General features: G+C 30.6%; 1 protein-coding gene across 1 annotated transcript; it reads right to left on the bottom strand.

The window, feature by feature from the left end:
• Window positions 1-570: 570 nt before the first annotated feature.
• Window positions 571-16,626, bottom strand: LOC129974880 (pseudouridine-5'-phosphatase-like). The gene is made up of 4 exons (XM_056087653.1): window positions 16,523-16,626; window positions 5,361-5,579; window positions 2,970-3,202; window positions 571-805 (listed from the first exon to the last, which is right to left on the bottom strand). Exons 1-4 carry the CDS (start codon window positions 16,578-16,580, stop codon window positions 623-625), a joined length of 693 nt encoding a protein of 230 aa, XP_055943628.1. The 5' UTR covers window positions 16,581-16,626; the 3' UTR covers window positions 571-622.
• Between the last annotated feature and the right edge of the window lie 858 nt (window positions 16,627-17,484).

The following is a 17,484-nucleotide window of genomic DNA, read 5'->3' as shown; positions in this document are numbered from 1 at the left end:
CTTCAATACTTCAACGCAATACTTCAAAAATAATGAAAGTCTACCGGCTACAGTTCGAAAATTTGAGAATTGGCCCATTAGATCGTGTGATTTAACACCATTATATTTCTCTTCATTGGGTTATTTGAAGTGAAAGATCTATGTCAACAAGCACGCGTGCATTGAAGGAAGAAATTCAACGAAATTCCACATTTAAGAAAAATGGCAATGGAAAATTTCGACAAAAGGTGTTCGAATGTGCCAGCAAAGCTGTGGAGGCCATTTGCCCTATGTGTTATTCCATACATAACTTTATCTTTTATACTTTAAGATATTCAATAAAAATATAATTAAATTTTTTTTTTGTTTAATTCAAATCTTGCGTTAACGCGTTGTTCCATCGTGTAACTAATCTTAAATTATCAGTTGCAATTTTTTTTTTTTTTTTTTTTTTTTTTTTTTTTTTTTTTTTTTGTAAATAGGGTTGTCAACATTTTATTGCAAGAATGGTGGCGAATTCAAATCGCGTTAATTTTGGGACATTTATTATTAACGAAATAATGCAATTTAATAAGAGACAAACAATATGAATAACATTTGAATAGAAAATCATTTTATTTATTATTACTTATAACAGGACGGGTTAGGCTTGAGGGAAGGGTGGAAGACCAAACAATTCCGGTTTGAAATCTTCCATAGATTTGAGAACTAAAGTGGCGCCGCCGTAGAACTCCGGTTGAAGGCGTTCATCCGGTACCATCACAACCTGCATTCCAGCGGCTAAGGCAGCCTCCACACCATTAGGAGCGTCTTCGAACACAAGTACCTAGAAAATAACCAAGGTCAGATTAGCAAATAGGCAAAGTATGCAGCTGCCTAGGGCTGTAGCTGTTTTGATTTTTTTTACATTATTTTCATGCATTTAATTTTGGTGTTTTTATTTAATTTTCAAGAGTTATACATCTGAACTCATTTGAATTAAATATCTCTTAAATTATGAAACATTTTTCTAAAAAGCTTGAGACTGCATCTGAATTATTGAGTTTGAGTTTGATGGAGTTTAATGCGCTAAAACCATTTCTGATTATGCAGCGCCAACCATAAGGTATATGCAAACATATGGTTCATTAAAAAGGTGCATGGTCACATTTTAAAAGGTTATTCAAAACCTCTGCTCACTGTCAAATACTCTATTCTAGAAAAAAAAACTTTTGTAAAGATTTAAAGCATTAAAAGAGAATGCACAATACTCATATAAAATAGAAGAATCCTATCATTTTTAAAAAGGTAAAAAGAGAGGATGGGGAACTTTTGTTAAGGATGTCTTTTAAAACAAGGTGAGGCAAATGAAAACATTGAACTCGTTGAGAATTAAAACGTGGGCAGTTTATAAGAATGTGTCGAACTGTCAAAAGGCAGCTGAATTATTGAGACTGTAGCTGCAGAAATTCATTGCAGCTTGAGATTGCCGTTCTTTTCTAGTTCCCGGGAGGAGGACCGAGAAACTTCTGGGCCAATTAGGTGTATCTCAGTTCCTATTGGATGGATCGTTAAAATTCTCAAAATTTCCAGCATTATCTATTTTGTCGCCAAGCTTTGGGATTATTGGCTCGACACCCGAGCAGCATCCAATGCAGATGATTGCAAATCGGTCTTTCCGGTGATAGAACTAACCGTGCTGGGAAGCAGCATTACAGGTTTGTAACAATATGATAACGCCAAGATTGGCTATAATTAAGACCAAAATTTAAAAATAAAATAACGAAAAATGAATTAAGCTTAAAAAATTAAAACACTATGATATATAAGAGTAGGGGTTCGGTTATTCTTTTAAAAAGTTTTCAAAGACGCTTTTGAACTATAAAGATGAAAGTTTTGAAACATAACGCATTGCCATGCGGATTGGACTGTAATCAGAGGAAAAGTAAAAAGATGCGAGTAATCAATTCTCATAAGTAATTTTGTTTCGAAATTATTAGTCTAAATGAGCTACTTCTAAAATAATGAGAATTAACTATAATACTGTTACCATAAAGTAAATCATCTCCATTATTATTATCCATATTATTTTGTCTAGAAATGGTTCATTCTTAAATCGATTGGTCCGTACAAGAAAGACATCTGGTATAATCTAAATGAACCGCAAAGTGATTTCAATCAGAAATACCGTTGGTCTAAACTATATCAACTTTATGAACCTGATCTAATAATGGTTTAACTTCAATTTGGCTGGTCTATACAAGAAAGACATCTGGTGTAATCTAACTGATTCTCGGGTAATTTCAATCCGAAATACAGTTAATCCATTTACTTTGTCTGGAGATGATTCGTCCTCAAATCGGATGGCCTATACAAGAAATATATTGTTACAAAATTTTTCTACGATAAATACCGCTAATCAATCGTAAGATTGCAGCACATTTAATCGCTAGTTCAGCAGCTTGCTTGCTGTCTAATACTCTCAAATCTTTTATTTGCTGGCGACTCCGACTACTCTCACACACGACTTCACTGCAGCTTCAGAGTGCATGTCTTATATAAAGCCGGGAGGCGGGGCTAGAATCATCCAGACCAATCAGGGCGTATCTGAGTGTATCTCGGTTCTTAGTGGATGGATTGTTAAAGTTCTCGAACTTTCCAGTATGATCCATTTAGTCGCCAAACTCATCGCCAAATGGTCGCCAAGCTAAGCACGCACAGGACAGATCTTACAAAGGTTTTAACGGTTTTTTCCAGGATGACACTATTCGTGCCGGGTAACAAAAATTACGGGTTTGTAACAATATCAATTATAGTCTAATTAATCCTCAGAGTAATTTCAATCAAATATACAGTTAATTTTAAACCATGTCATTTTTAACTATTTTGTCTGGAGATGATTCATCCTCAAATGGCCCATACAAGAAAGGTATCTGGTGTACTCTAATTAATCCTCAGAGTAATTTTAATTCGAAATGCTGCTAATCTAAAATTATATCATCTCTATTTACCTGATCTGGAGATGGTTTGTCCTCAAATCGACTGGCACACACGAGAAAGACATCTGGTGCAGGCTTGCCACGTTTCACCTCGGGATCATTCGAGCCACAGACGACATGATGAAACAGACTAATTAATTCCCTATGATTTTTAGTTTTCATATCCATTGTCTCTTTTTTGGAACTGGTTGCGATGGCTATAGGAACGCCGGTGGCGTGAAGATGTTTGATTAATCGTTCTACGCCTAAAATAAAAATAAAAATAAAATAATATTTGTATGTTTGTAATTATTCATTTTTACATCAAACCAAACATACAATCATTTTTTAAAAAATGACCTCAATTACTTGTATGGCACAGAAAAGCTATAGCATAGTTTCGCTATACTGAAAAACACTTTATAGCTGATATCAAGCATAAATTTGCAAGATATAATATAGCGCACAACTAAATAGTCCCAAATAGGTTCGTCACATACTTGTAAGCAAGATTTGTAGATCGGAGGTGTAATTGTTTCAGTTAGGAATTCTGATCCTAATCTTCCGAGAGTAAATTCATCTTCCGAATACGAATCATACCCATATCCGCGATAGTTTGATTCTCAGTGCTTCATATTAATAACGAGTTCAGAAATGAGTTCTTTCTTTCTTGGACTTATGTAATTTAGAATTCCCTCTTAATGAAAGTGTCAATCCTTCAAGTGTTTATCCAGTAATACAGTCTATCTTCAGTGACATTTCGCGTTTTTCGACATTCAATATATTTATATTTATTAGTACAGCGTTGAATTATATGACTAGCCTTCTTCGGCGATCAGCTATTTATCCATCATCCATATATTAAAAATAATCAGCAAAATTAAACACTGCTTTATTATCTCCTATAATCACTGAAACCGCTTTTGCTAATATTTATTTCTTATGAAAACTAATGATACTAAGATAAACCATTAGCAGTTTCCTACTTTCAACCTCCGTTCATTTTCCAGAGAAAATTAAGAAGTATTATTTCATTATGCATTCTCTGTAAGAGAAGACCTCGACATACTTCAATCAGTACAACCAATTAAAATATGTAACGTACCAATTTCACTAATTTTTATTTCATATCAAAGTTTATGACCCTTTGATATGTCACTAAGGATTGTCTATCTTCTTAGCCTTCATAGTAAATTAAAATTTAGAAAGGGCCACAACTCAACAGCTTTATGGATTCCGAAAATGTTTGCCGTCAATTAATTACTCCATTTTGAAAGCATAGCTAAGCAATCCAATTTCTTTATCATTTTTAAGAAATTATAATTTAAAATAATATTTTTATCGTTTTGACATTCATTAAAATGGTTCGAAGAGACTACATTAATACTATTAATCAGTCGTTGAAGCAGGTTGCTTTGCTTCAACTTCCTATAATTATTTTGAATTATGTCAGGAGAACTACATGTTATCACAGCCAAAGTATAATAAAAATACAGTTACAATGTAAAAATAACAAGTTAATGATTAACAATTCTGATTTGTTAGCTATGCTTCAAAGTAGCGAAATCGTCATGTTGGCGACGAAAATTAGCGAAATTGGCTCAATTTGGGAGCTGAGGACTGAGTCAAAATTCTATTTTGCAATGCCACTCAGAATGGAGAGGGAGAGAGTAGATTACCACTGATGACATATCGACATATCGAAAATTAAAAATTTCGAAATCGATCCAGTGGTTGTGGGTGGGGAGGTCTGTCGCAAGCTTTTCACCAAAGAATATGAAAGAATGCTTTTTTTTTGGTACTTTCGTATAAACGCCACCGCAGCTACAGATTTAGCGGTTTTTAAGTGCCGCCAATCACTTTCAAAATTCTACAGATTTAGCGGTTTTTAAGTGCCACCAATCACTTGCAACATTCTACGCCACCGCAGCTATAGATTAAGCTATTTATTGGCGCATTAGCTCAAAAACCGCCAAATCTGTAGCTGCGGTGGCGTTAATACGTAACAGGATTGCTCTTTATTGGCGCATTAGCGCAAAAACCGCCAAATCTGTAGCTGCGATGGCGTTAATACGTCAAGTATTTTTTTTCTCTCTCCCAAAATGGACAGTGGATGTGGGCAAGTGAGACTAGTCATCTGCTCCTATAAATAAATCACGTATAAAATCCTATAAAAAATGAAGGTCTTCAAAATATACAATAAATGAATGCATGAATGTCACACTAAAAGAAGAAAAGGGGATTTTTAAAATGCAAATTTAAATTTTAAAAAATAATTTTGGAGCACTATTGGCTTGTTTAAAACTAACGTGTCATCAATGTCAGCGATTTCAAAATAAATAAAATTCTATTTTAAAATTTTAAAAACAACAAACAATAATTGCACATATTCAGAAGTTCAATTTTTTCAAAGAAATTACATACCAGGAAGGACTTGAGTCTTTTGGAACATCTCTTTACAGATTTCTGCAAAAGTTGCGTGGTATTCTTCTACAGTTATTGGCAACTCTAACTCTTTGATAAACGTCCTGGCTGCTTCATCAGCAACTTTTCCCATACATTTCACTTTTACCTCCCATGTAAACACCTTGCCATACTTACTGGCTATTGTTTGGTGTATCTCAGTATATATTCTTTCGGTATCTGAAAGAACAAAAGAATCACACTGAAATATTGTGCTAAATTGTCTTGCAGCAATGAAACTCTGTACCTGAAACAGAAAATTTGGTACAATTCAATTTTAATGGCGACCAAAAAGCGCCAAGAAAAAATTTCGCCAAATATAAAAATATATTCAGGTTAGGTAAAAGTGAATTTATATTATTATTTAGGTAAAAGTGAATTTTAGTGTGCACCCAGCTGCGCCAACAATGCCAAGTCGCCAATAAAGATGGCGGACAAAATAAACAAATACTTCCGCCGAACAGTTACGGTTACCATTTCCGCCATATAATTAGGACTTTTTACTGAGAAGTATTGTTTCCCCCTCCCCCATACTACTCGGTGCCTCTTCTACAGCATCTGTCCTTCGGCTTCTGTAGAAGTCACCGGACAGAATTTTTTAACTTAAAAAAAACATCCTACGGCTTCGCTAGCAGCGGGAACGGGAACCCAGTAGCTTCGCTAGCACATTGAATATAAGGACTGTGTGGATAACAGAAACAATACATAACCAAAAAAAAAGAAGGAAAGAAAGAACGGAGAAAGAAGGAACATTCTCCATACAAAATTTCAAACAAACATCCTTTTTTCAATTTCATCAACTCGTAAAAAAATATATTCCACTCACCCTTCATCCATTTTGCCGGTTCGATATCAAACCATTCTCAATACAAAATTTCAAACAAGCATCCTTTCCCAACTTCATCAACTCGTAATATATATATATATATATGCATATTTAACTCACCCTTCATCCATTCTACAGGTTCGAAATACTCCCGACATAACAAATTATAAAGGGAACCAACCATTAGGACACCAAAAGAATTACGAGAACTGCGAAGAATTCCATTGCAGCTGTCTTTTAAAGTGAGAATGCAGACGATTTTTTAAAGCGCATACTGACAATTAAAAATTGCAAAAGAATAAATATTTTCTGTTCGTATTCAGATTAAAAAAAGAAAGAAAATAACTTTTAATTATAAGCTTAACTTTCTTTATTTAATAAATTTTAATTATAATAAAGAACAAAATTAAAATCTTTAATCGATATTTTTTCATTTTTAATTTAACATTTTTCATAATATAGTTGTAGTTTATGTACAACTCAACCATTGCAAAAAGTAGTAAATAAAACAACATTAGGATTGCTAGAAAAGCATTCCGATGGGTTGCAATATTGGCGACAAACTTGGGTGCACACTAGTCTTCACTTAATCCATTATTATGAAAAATTTTGGATGCGCGAATCACATGTTATATAGTTTGACTTTTGAAATCGCCAAATTGGCGAAATTTTTTCTACGCGCTTTTTGGTCGCCATTGCAGCGGACAAGTACTGAAAATTTATATTGAAATAGTGTTCCAAATCATTTGCAGATTTGAATTTCCATCTGAAACTGAAAATTTACAATGAAATATTGTTCCAAATTGTGTACAAAAATGGATTTCCGTATCTGAAACAGAAAATTTACATTGAAATATTGTCTTGCAAAAATGAATCTCCGTAACTGAAACAGAAAATTAACAAAGAAATATTCTGTTAAATTATTCAGTAGAAATGAGCGTATTAAATGTATACAAAAATAATTGTAGCTTTCAACAAACAAATAGCTTACCTATTTATTTGAATATTTCAATTCATATTAATTGAAATGCAAGAAACACAGCTTACAAAATCTGCAGTTTACAGCCAGAAAGTACCGAAAGAAAACATTGTATTTTTATCATCACAACAAAATTTTTTTTTATCAATAACTCTGTATGATAAATAACGATGAAAAATGGATTGTTTGGCAACATCATTTGAGAAAATTCTCAAACATTATTTTGCAAACAGCATTGCTTAGCAGCATCATTTTGCAAAACATTAATGTTTGCCAACATCATTTGTGAACAGTTAGCATAATCCAGACTGAAAACTGAAACTCATCCAGACAAGATTATGTCATTAGATCGGTGGAGTTATAAATTAAAGAGTATTTTAAGATGTTTTAGAATAAAAAAAATTATTTGTCCAAATGCATACAATATAAGACTGGATAAAATTGGATGAAAAACTCCAAGAAAAACATTATGAATCAACAAATTGGATGAAAATCTCAAAGAAAAACGTTATTTTGTTAGAAATTTAAGTTAAAAACGTTAGAGATTTTGATTCTTTATGATAGGGAAAAATCATGCACATCTTCAAAGAATATGATTGGAATTTAATTGAAAAATTATGTAATATTCATTCATCATGAAACCCGGACTTTAAATTATCAAATTATCATTTATCTATGTTTCAACGAAACTCTTTTAAAGGTAAAAGTCAAATCGATAATAATGCAATGAGATATCATTTAGTTCCCTCATAGCTGAATAAGGCCACAAGTTCTACGAGTGTGGAATAATGAAATCATATAAAAATTGCAAACTATTATAGAAAAAAAAAGTACAGAGTAATTATACTTAATGTGACATTACTCAGACTCATGCGGAGAATGTGCTGGTAGGCGTATTTTGCTGAAACTTGGTATATTTGTTATTTGGCTCATGGAGAAAAGCAATTTGCAATACAAATTCATAATTCAAATTTTGAGCAGATAAAAAAATGACAGAATAAAGAATAACAAACACAAATTTGAAATTTATTTAATTACATCATTTGTTCATTGTGCATTCAGTATGGGTGAATGACGTGTTCAAGCAAGGCCGCCGCGTAGGGATGGCAAAATTGTTCACCGCACAAGGGCGTCTGGGCCACGGGGGCGCCAAAATTTATAGTACTTATAGTTTTTTTATTTAATGTTACTTCAATAAAATTTGTTAATTATACGCTACCAATTTTGAATGTTTTGTATTTTCTAAGCAATAAAGTGAAATTTTATTTTTATTTTATATTTTAATTTACTTTTATTTTCGTTTCTGCGGGTTGTTTTCGTTTGTGTAAAATAAAATTTGATTGCCGATACGAACAATAAAAACACGTTCCGTGTAGAGTTCGTGCTACCACACGGAACGTGTTAAAAATATAAGAATTTGTAACATGTAACAACAGGAATTGGGAATGCTTTGTAACGGCATATATTTATTCTTTATGTGCTCTGAAGCTGTTGCGGTTGAACGTCGTTGTTTAGTTTGCTTTTTTTTTTTTTGTAATGATGGTGGCAGCACCACCGTGTGAGTGTGCCCGTGAATTAACAGCGAATACCCTTATCTTTGCGATGTTTTACCAAAGAGGATATGCCACCTTTTGATATTTTAAATGAAAACAATCTTACCGATATTTATGAAAACAATCTTACCGATACATTTCCAAATATTGGAATAGCTTTACGGATTTTTTTAACCCTTCTAGCTTCGGTTGCTACTGGAGAACAAAGTTTTTTCAAACTTATAATTATAAAAAAACTACATGCGATCTACCATGGCGCAGGAGAGATTACCGAACTTGTCAATTATATCCATAGACAGCGAAATGTTGGATAAATTAAATATAAAGGAATTGATACGAGCGTTTGTAGCTGCTAAAGTTAGGAGAATCCATATTTAAATATATTTTCTAATTCTTAAATTTTACTTAAAAAATGTTTTATCCTTTTCTTGTTTTTAAAATTTATGAAATAATAAAAAAAAACACAATAAGATAATTTAAATAATAATAAAAACAATAAACAATAAGACAAACGTGTTTTAATATTATAATTTTAGAGCTTTTCAGTTCGAAAGTCAAATTTTGAATACTATAAAGGAGTATTTCACTTATAATTTGCAGCACTTTACAAGAGGGCAACAGAATCCCATAAAGGGGCGCCAAATTTCAATTTGAACAAGGGCGCTTAATACCCACGCGGCAGCCCTGTGTTCAAGGCATGTTACAGCATGTTGAGCATTAACTAGAAATGTTTCTTGAAGAACTGCAGCAACATAACGAGATGCTTTTGCTTTAAATTCGGCAAAAATGCACGTGCTTTCTTCATAGACATAAACATTCCGAAATTCTCACAAGCAAAAATCATAGAAATTCAAATCTGGAAAACGAATAGGCTGGGCAATCAGAAGATGTCGAAATTATTCGAACATCTCCAAAGTTGGAACGAATTCCTTCACTTGTCACCTTCATTAGACAACGATTATCCTGGCCAGAAATCGGTAAGCAAATTCAATCACCTTCTTAAATCCATTTTTCGACATAGGCCCTTTTCTCAAGCTAAACCATTAATGTAGTTTCTGATAAAAACAACTCGGCCAGTAAAGTTCAATCTTTCTTCTCTAAAGGCATGATTTCACGACGGTGATTACTGGTATTTTCAAACATCTCTAATCTGTATAACAACCTATCTATATTGTATGAAAAGCGCCATCTAATGGTCAAAATTTAAACTATTAATTTTTTCAGCTTTCTTTTCCCTATGGTTCATAATGCATAAACCAAATTTCAATGAAGTACGTCAATCAAAACGGATTCAGCATAGGTCTGTGTAAGATTTCTTTAGTTATAACCACCCAGTATATCATTTATAAAAGTTCATTCATTTTTTCAATACTGTTAAGAATCTATAATAACCTTTCATTGCCCATTTTGTCTTAGAGTAAGAAAACGAATCGTACCAATATTTTAATGGATGTTGAACGGATGCCCGATCAATGACCAACGGTCTTGGCGACTATTTCGTGACAATAATGAAGATTCTCGAAACTATAGGAATTTTGGTGATATTTCAAATAAGAGCCAAGATATGAGATTTTTCTAGAAACTTCCATATCCTGTTACAAAGGATATATAAGCAGAGATACATACACGAAAGTCTGCGAATCGAGTGGATTCTCTCTTTGAACGTGCTACCGAAGTAAACTCTATAGCAGCTATCTGAATGATATTGTGCTATATTTTAATTCAATTAATGATGTGTTGTTTCCTGCGTGTTTCTGATTTCTGAAAGTATTATTCTTTTGTACGCTTCGTGCTTTTGTATGAAATAAAGCATCATTATTCGTTACTGAACTTGCTGGACTTTTCGTCATACACTTGCCAGACAAACTTTCCACAATAATATTATTGCTTTAAAACGCAAGTAAAAAATTAAATTATTTTTACAGCAACCTAATAATATTTTATGCACACATTAATAGTATTCGTCATTTATGAATAAATTTTCTTTGATACTACGATGAATTTTTCTACTGCTATAAAGTTTCTCTTAATAAAATATGTAAGAAGCCCAAATCACCAGCATTAACTATTCATTAGAATTTCTGGGCTTTCAAAGGCGGATTTCCTAAACGATTGCTGAAAATAAATAGGTTGACGAGGGCTACAAGCAAGTTAATTAAAAAGATCTTATTAGTCTAATTGCTAAATAAAAAAAAATTGTAAAAAAATATATATTCTATAAACTATAAAATAATGTGCTGAGGCTTTATTACTTAAATAGGAGTAATTAATCAAGTTCCTATCTGTTTAACTATATTCAATTAATTATTACAGTATTTATAAACATCAAACGCTTGCTGAAAATAATATTGTTTACAAGCACGGAAAGCAGGCGATGATGAGTCATATTAAATAATCATGTATTTTCTCAGAATTATGAAAATGAAAGGGTTAGGTTAATGCCGTGTGTTGAAATGAGAAACTAAAATGGCCATTAATTATTAATAAAAATTATTTAAAGAGGAGTTTCATAATGTGCATTGCTCCAGTGATGGATTTAGACAAAATGCCAAACTTTGTCTTTGGATGAAAAATACACGTTCAAACGAAGCGTAATTTTGGTGAACTAAGTCAGCAATGTTCTTTTTTATGATATTTAGGAGATGTTGGCGAAGACATTTGAACTTTATTATTATTATTTAAAGGTACATGCATTACGAGATAATATTTTCTCTCATCAGAAGCCACGAGTTATCTTTCAAATTTCCTTCTTTGATTCCTCAGTTACAATAAAAGTAAAATATTTATAAACAAATTTTGCTGTGGTGTTGCTGAGGTGATTAAAAGCATTGCCTTTACGTTATTTTATTTATTTTTTTCCTATAAAATTGCTTTGGGAAAAATACCCTATAAATAGCATAATTATGTAACTTCTTCGAACTTGATAAAGCAAAAATTTTTACATAACTCAATCGAATGCAGTAGATTATCATCGATAAAGAAGTAATATTTATTCTGTTATCAATTTAAAGGCACAGAGATGAGAGAAAGGAAGGAAAGTTAATACAAATTTAATCACATGCTATATCGTATTTCTTCGTCCTTTGAATGACACACATACACATATTATATTGTATTATATATATATATTCGGGATCATTGCAGAAAAACATTAAAATCTAGCTCAATTTTTAATTAATTACAAATTCAAAAAAAATATTGTTTCGAAATGTATATTTCTAACCTTTCAAATCACATCTGTTTCAGATTTGGTAATTCTAGAGTAAATAGGCTGTGATGAAGAGTGCGAACAAATATTCATCTTGTAAAAAATGCATACTTTAAAATCTTATTCAATATTAGATCCATTCTACTTCAAAACTTATTTTCAATTTATTTATTAACATCTCCTTTCTTTGGTTAATAAATGTGATATACAGTGTCTCACAAAAGTGATGGGACACTTGTGCTTTACAAAAGGAAACTGTAATAAAATAAATAAATAAACATTTACAAAAATTTTTTGGGTGTGTTTCATATTTAAAGTTATTAACAATTATTACATAACATACATTTTGTCAAAATATTAAAATATTAGTTTAATAAAAATACAATTGTTTAGAATGCAGCAAAAAAAATGGCTCACATAAGTGATGGGACATTTACTTTTCCATCAAATATTTATCCAAAAATTTTACTTTTTAAAAGGTTTTAATATTTTGTTGGATTTCCTTTTACTTTTAAAACATGATTTCATTTTCTTGGGATGGATTCGACTAATTTTTTTGTAATTTCTGGGAGTGATTTTACTCCATTCTTCTTGAAGCACCGATTTTATTTGTTGTTTTAAACAAATGGTGTGTTTGCGAATTCTTGATTCCAATTCTTGCCAAATATTCTCTCTGGGATTTAAGTCTGGAGATTGTGGTGGTGTTTTTATTATTTCAGGACAATTATACAGCAGCCAGAGTCTTAACGTTCAAAGCAGTGTGCTTGGGGTCATTGTCCTGGTAGAATTTAAAATCGTTATGAAGGTTCAATTTTCGTGCTGAAGATTTCAAATTTTGCTTTAAAATGTCAATATACTTGTACTGATCCATTATGCTGTCAATAAAAACAAGATTACCAACTCCAGCGGACGACATACACCCCCATACCATCTCCACTTCCACCATATTTTACTGTTGGCACCAAGTTCTGCTTGCGAAATTCTACCTTGGGTTTTCTCCACACCAAGATTCTACTGTCAGAACGAAATATATTAAATTTACTCTCATCAGCAAATATAACTTTATTCCAGTAATCAGAATTCTTATTTATGATGGATTTTTTGAAAGCTAGTCTGAGTTTTCTATTCTTTTCACTTTCGAAGAATTTTTTCCTGGCTACTCTACCGTGATATCCAGCAGATCGAATTACGCTTCTAATAGTCTGAGGATTAACAATTATTCCATATAATGCTTGTAAATCAACAGTAACTTTAGAACTCTTTCTTGGTTTTTTTTTTTTTTTTTTTTTTTTTTTTTAATATTTCGAACGATAATTTACTTTATTCCATAGGATAGCTTTGATGGTCGGCCAGGTCTTCTTTTATCATGAATAATATGATTCTTTTTATATCGTTTAATGATATTGAAAACTGTTGAATGACTCAAGTTAACTGTTTCAGTAGTTTTTCTAATAGATTTTCCACGTTCAATATACAAATTAATAACTAATTTTCGAATTCCAGGCGAAGTTTCTTTTCGTTTAGCATTCATGGCTGCACAGAGCTAAAAAACACAAAAATTCCAAAACAAACTGGAGAGAAATACTGCAGACGATTTTATAAATTATTGGCAATTGCTTTTGAGTAAAAATAAAACCGCCAAAAATATTTTTATTGCTTATTTCAGACGATTTTTGTTGCATATCTAATGGTGTCCCATCACTTATGTGAGCTATTTTTTGCTCCGTTCTAAACAATTGTATTTTTATTAAATTAAAATTTTAATATTTTGACAAAATGTATGTTATGTAATAATTGTTACTAAATTTAAGTAAGAAACACACCCACAAAAAATTTGTATATGTTTTTTTAATTTATTTTATTACAGTTTCCTTTTGTAAAGCACAAGTGTCCCATCACTTTTGAGAGACACTGTAGATAAGCTCTTACGAGTTGATGGCTGACCTTCTACGTCAAAGGAGAAAAATTTAAGCGTAAAAACAGTTGTAATGAATAAGATTGTGCGAATTATGGCACGTATATTTCCTATTTCTTTCCGAAGCGTTGCTGAGGTATTTGGTGTTACGAAGCAATGAAAAGCAACTAAATCAGGAATAGTCGTTTTCTTATTTCACAAAATATTACGTCAAATAGACAAATATTAATATGGTTACAGTCACCTAACCAAATTTCTTCAGACAACTGATCCCACAGCCGAAATCAAAATCAAAACAATCCCTTCTCTTGACTCGACTGAATGCAAGTAAATACCTATGCATATTTCATAAATTTGAGAGCGAAGTAAGACCTTGTGAAAACCTTGAATATCCTATAAAAGACTAATAATTGAATCAGTGGTTCACACTGACAATCAAATTAATTTATACCTAACCAGACCTCTTCCTGCAACTAATACTACAGTAAAAACCAAAATTATAATAATCACTTTTTTACTTAGATATTCGATTGAATGCCAGTACCTACGCACATTTCATAAACTTCAGAACGAAGTAAGACCCTATGAAAGCCTTGAAAATTCTATCAAAGACTAATAATGGAATTGATGGCGATTTTCCAACCCGACAAATTAGGACTCTCCGCTAAATTGAAAGCAGCCGCAAGCAGATCGATTAAAAAATGTTATTTGTCTAGTTGCCAAAGAAACTTGAAAAATTACTAATTATATGAATTATAAAAATATTAACTCTTTGTCAAGTATGAGTGATCATTTGCTTATCTTAGTTTCATTACATTCATTTAATTGAATCACTGTGCGTTTGCAATAATACAATATATTGCAATAATTGTATACAAATGTGGATAAAATAATAGATAAAAAGATATACATTTTCAGAAAACCACTGAAATAAAATAAAAATGTAGATTAAGTTGAAAATATCTTAAAATTTAATTGAATGAGATTACTGCGAATTTGACTAAAAATAATTGTCTTTATTAAGAAGCTGGCTACAATAATGCCCACAGGCCCACAAAATGCCTAAATCCGTTACTGACTGGAGTGAAAAGAGAGAGAAAATATGCTTAATAAGCTTTGAAAATTCAGAAACAATGGAGAAAAATTTTTTCAGCCAAAATCTAAACTTGTCTGAAAATTAGATTATTTAGAAGCGGCTTGCGGAAAGACAAGCCACGTCCTCCTTGAACGTATGAAAAAGTTAATAAAAAATTAATAATAAGAAAAAAAAATTAAATTCTTAAAGTAAAAGTCAAGCTTCTGAGCACAAAGAAAAGGTGACAATCCCTTAAAGTACTTCAGAAAATCAGAAGTCTAAAAATTTCAGAATATAAAATACTAATTAAAAATATTGTTAGGCATAATTCCTAAGTGATTTAAATGGGATTTTAAATTTGCTTTTTTGTATACAATTTTTACGATTAGCATGTATTATATTATATTATCACGGCTTAGAAGACAAATCATGATTATATTAATAAATTATTAATAATTTTTCCAAATTAATCAATATATTTTCAGAATTGTTTTTGTTTTCCAAAAAAAAATTCCATTTTTTTTTCGAATTAAAACAGAAATTAAACTTTTAAATCTTAAACATGGGGTAATTAATATAAAATTAATTGAATTGCTTCAAAAAGAATACTGGAAGAAATTTCATAAAGTCAATACATTAATAAAAATGACCAAATCAAAAGAAAAAGAAAAACGAATTGTCGCGCTATTGTCTTTAAAAATGTTATTGTAACGAAAAATATTTTTACACCACATACACACATATTGATATGCATAATGTTTTCTGATTTAAAACAAAATACAAATATATATATAAATATATTAATTTTTGCCTTTTCTTCTGATTTGAGCCATTTTTAGAAGCATACTAACGATATATTCAAATTATATTGCAAGTTGTATTTTTATAACATTATAAAAATTATAATTAAAATAAACCTATTTTTTCTAGACCTATAAAAAGGCCTACAATTTCTAGTTTTATAAATTAAAAAAAACCTACAAAACAAATACGCAACCACTTTATCAATGATAATAAGAAAAAAAAAAAACAGAATTTTCTAAAATGTTAAATTGCTGTATAATTAAAAAATTAACATTACAATAAATATTAAAAAGAATAGAAAAATCGAATCAATATAATGAAAGAAATAGAAACACGGTAATAATTTCAATAAATTAATTTTTGTTTTTATAAATTTTTCAACTTTGAAATGATTTCAATGTGCCGGGCATTATATAATTTTTAATTTCTTATTACGCAATGAGATAATCAATACATAACGCCATCTTCCGGAATAGAAGCATACCATTTTCGCACTAATAAGATGAGAAAAGGTCAATGGGATATTTAGTATAAAGTAGAAATAATATAGAGGGATAATCAGAAGTCAAGATATTTAAAAAAGTGTATCATTTTAGAAATAAACAAACTCTCATATTATCGAAAGGAAATAAACGATTAATAAATAATGATTCAAAAATATGCAGTGAAATTGAATTAATATAATTTTTATCGACCAATAAGAAATCTATAGCAGATTTCTGATATAAGAAATAAAGAAATATTGAAGAACAGTATCTCATACCAAATATTAGTCCATCCATGTCAAAGATAACATGAGTAACCGGCTTGTAGGTCGCCATTATTGAAGTAAGAAAATAACATGTGGATTACCGACTTGTTTTTAACTGAAATGCGCAACGCTAAAATCTTCTAGAACGTGCTGACATCTAGTGGAAATTATAAGAACCAAATTCTAAATTTGGTTTTAAGTAAAGCAGTCATCTTGCATTCGTGTTCATAAATAATCCTATTTTATCTATTTACTTGTATATTAAAAAATATTTTTACAGTTCATATTTCTTTCATTGTATCACAGCTCAATTCTTGAAAAACTCATGGTAAAATAATATCGATCATTACTATCAAGATTGAATATAAATACAAAACTAACAGAAAGAGAAATCTTTAAAATATAGGGTAAAAAGTCATTTATTTTGACAACAAATATTGAACATTTATTGATATGATATGTAACTACAATTGCATCACAGATTATTTTAAGTTAAATTCATTTATATTTATGTCTAAATTTTATGCAGCACCAGCTTTAACAACTTTTATAATATCGCTGTTAGTTAAACATTAAAATTATTTTGTGAGCAGACGATTTTAATTTATCATAAACTTTACTTTAAAATTAATTTTAATGTTTAAAAATTAATTAATGCTTTTTTTTCTTCTCAGATGATATAAAATTATATAACAAGACAGATAAAGTGTTGGAATGTTTAATTAATATTTGCTCTTGACCGGCAGTTATCGTTTGCAAGTGAATGAATAGAGATCCAAAGAAATATGTTCTATTTCTTATCATTCAGTAAATTAATTAAAACTAAAATAAGAAAATTAACTAGCATATATTATTTATATAATTAATCGCTTAATGTTGAGTACCCATTCATAAATTTCTTTAATTAGGTGGAGAATATTTAAAAATATGCTTGAAATAATTCTCTCAGAAATATAAAATAATCTTCTATTTGC

This window comes from Argiope bruennichi, chromosome 7 (assembly GCF_947563725.1).
Source record: "Argiope bruennichi chromosome 7, qqArgBrue1.1, whole genome shotgun sequence".
In the NCBI taxonomy this organism is placed as follows: domain Eukaryota; kingdom Metazoa; phylum Arthropoda; class Arachnida; order Araneae; family Araneidae; genus Argiope; species Argiope bruennichi.
The sequence above is the reverse complement of the archived record's forward strand: the minus strand, read 5'-3'. Positions and strand labels throughout refer to the sequence as shown.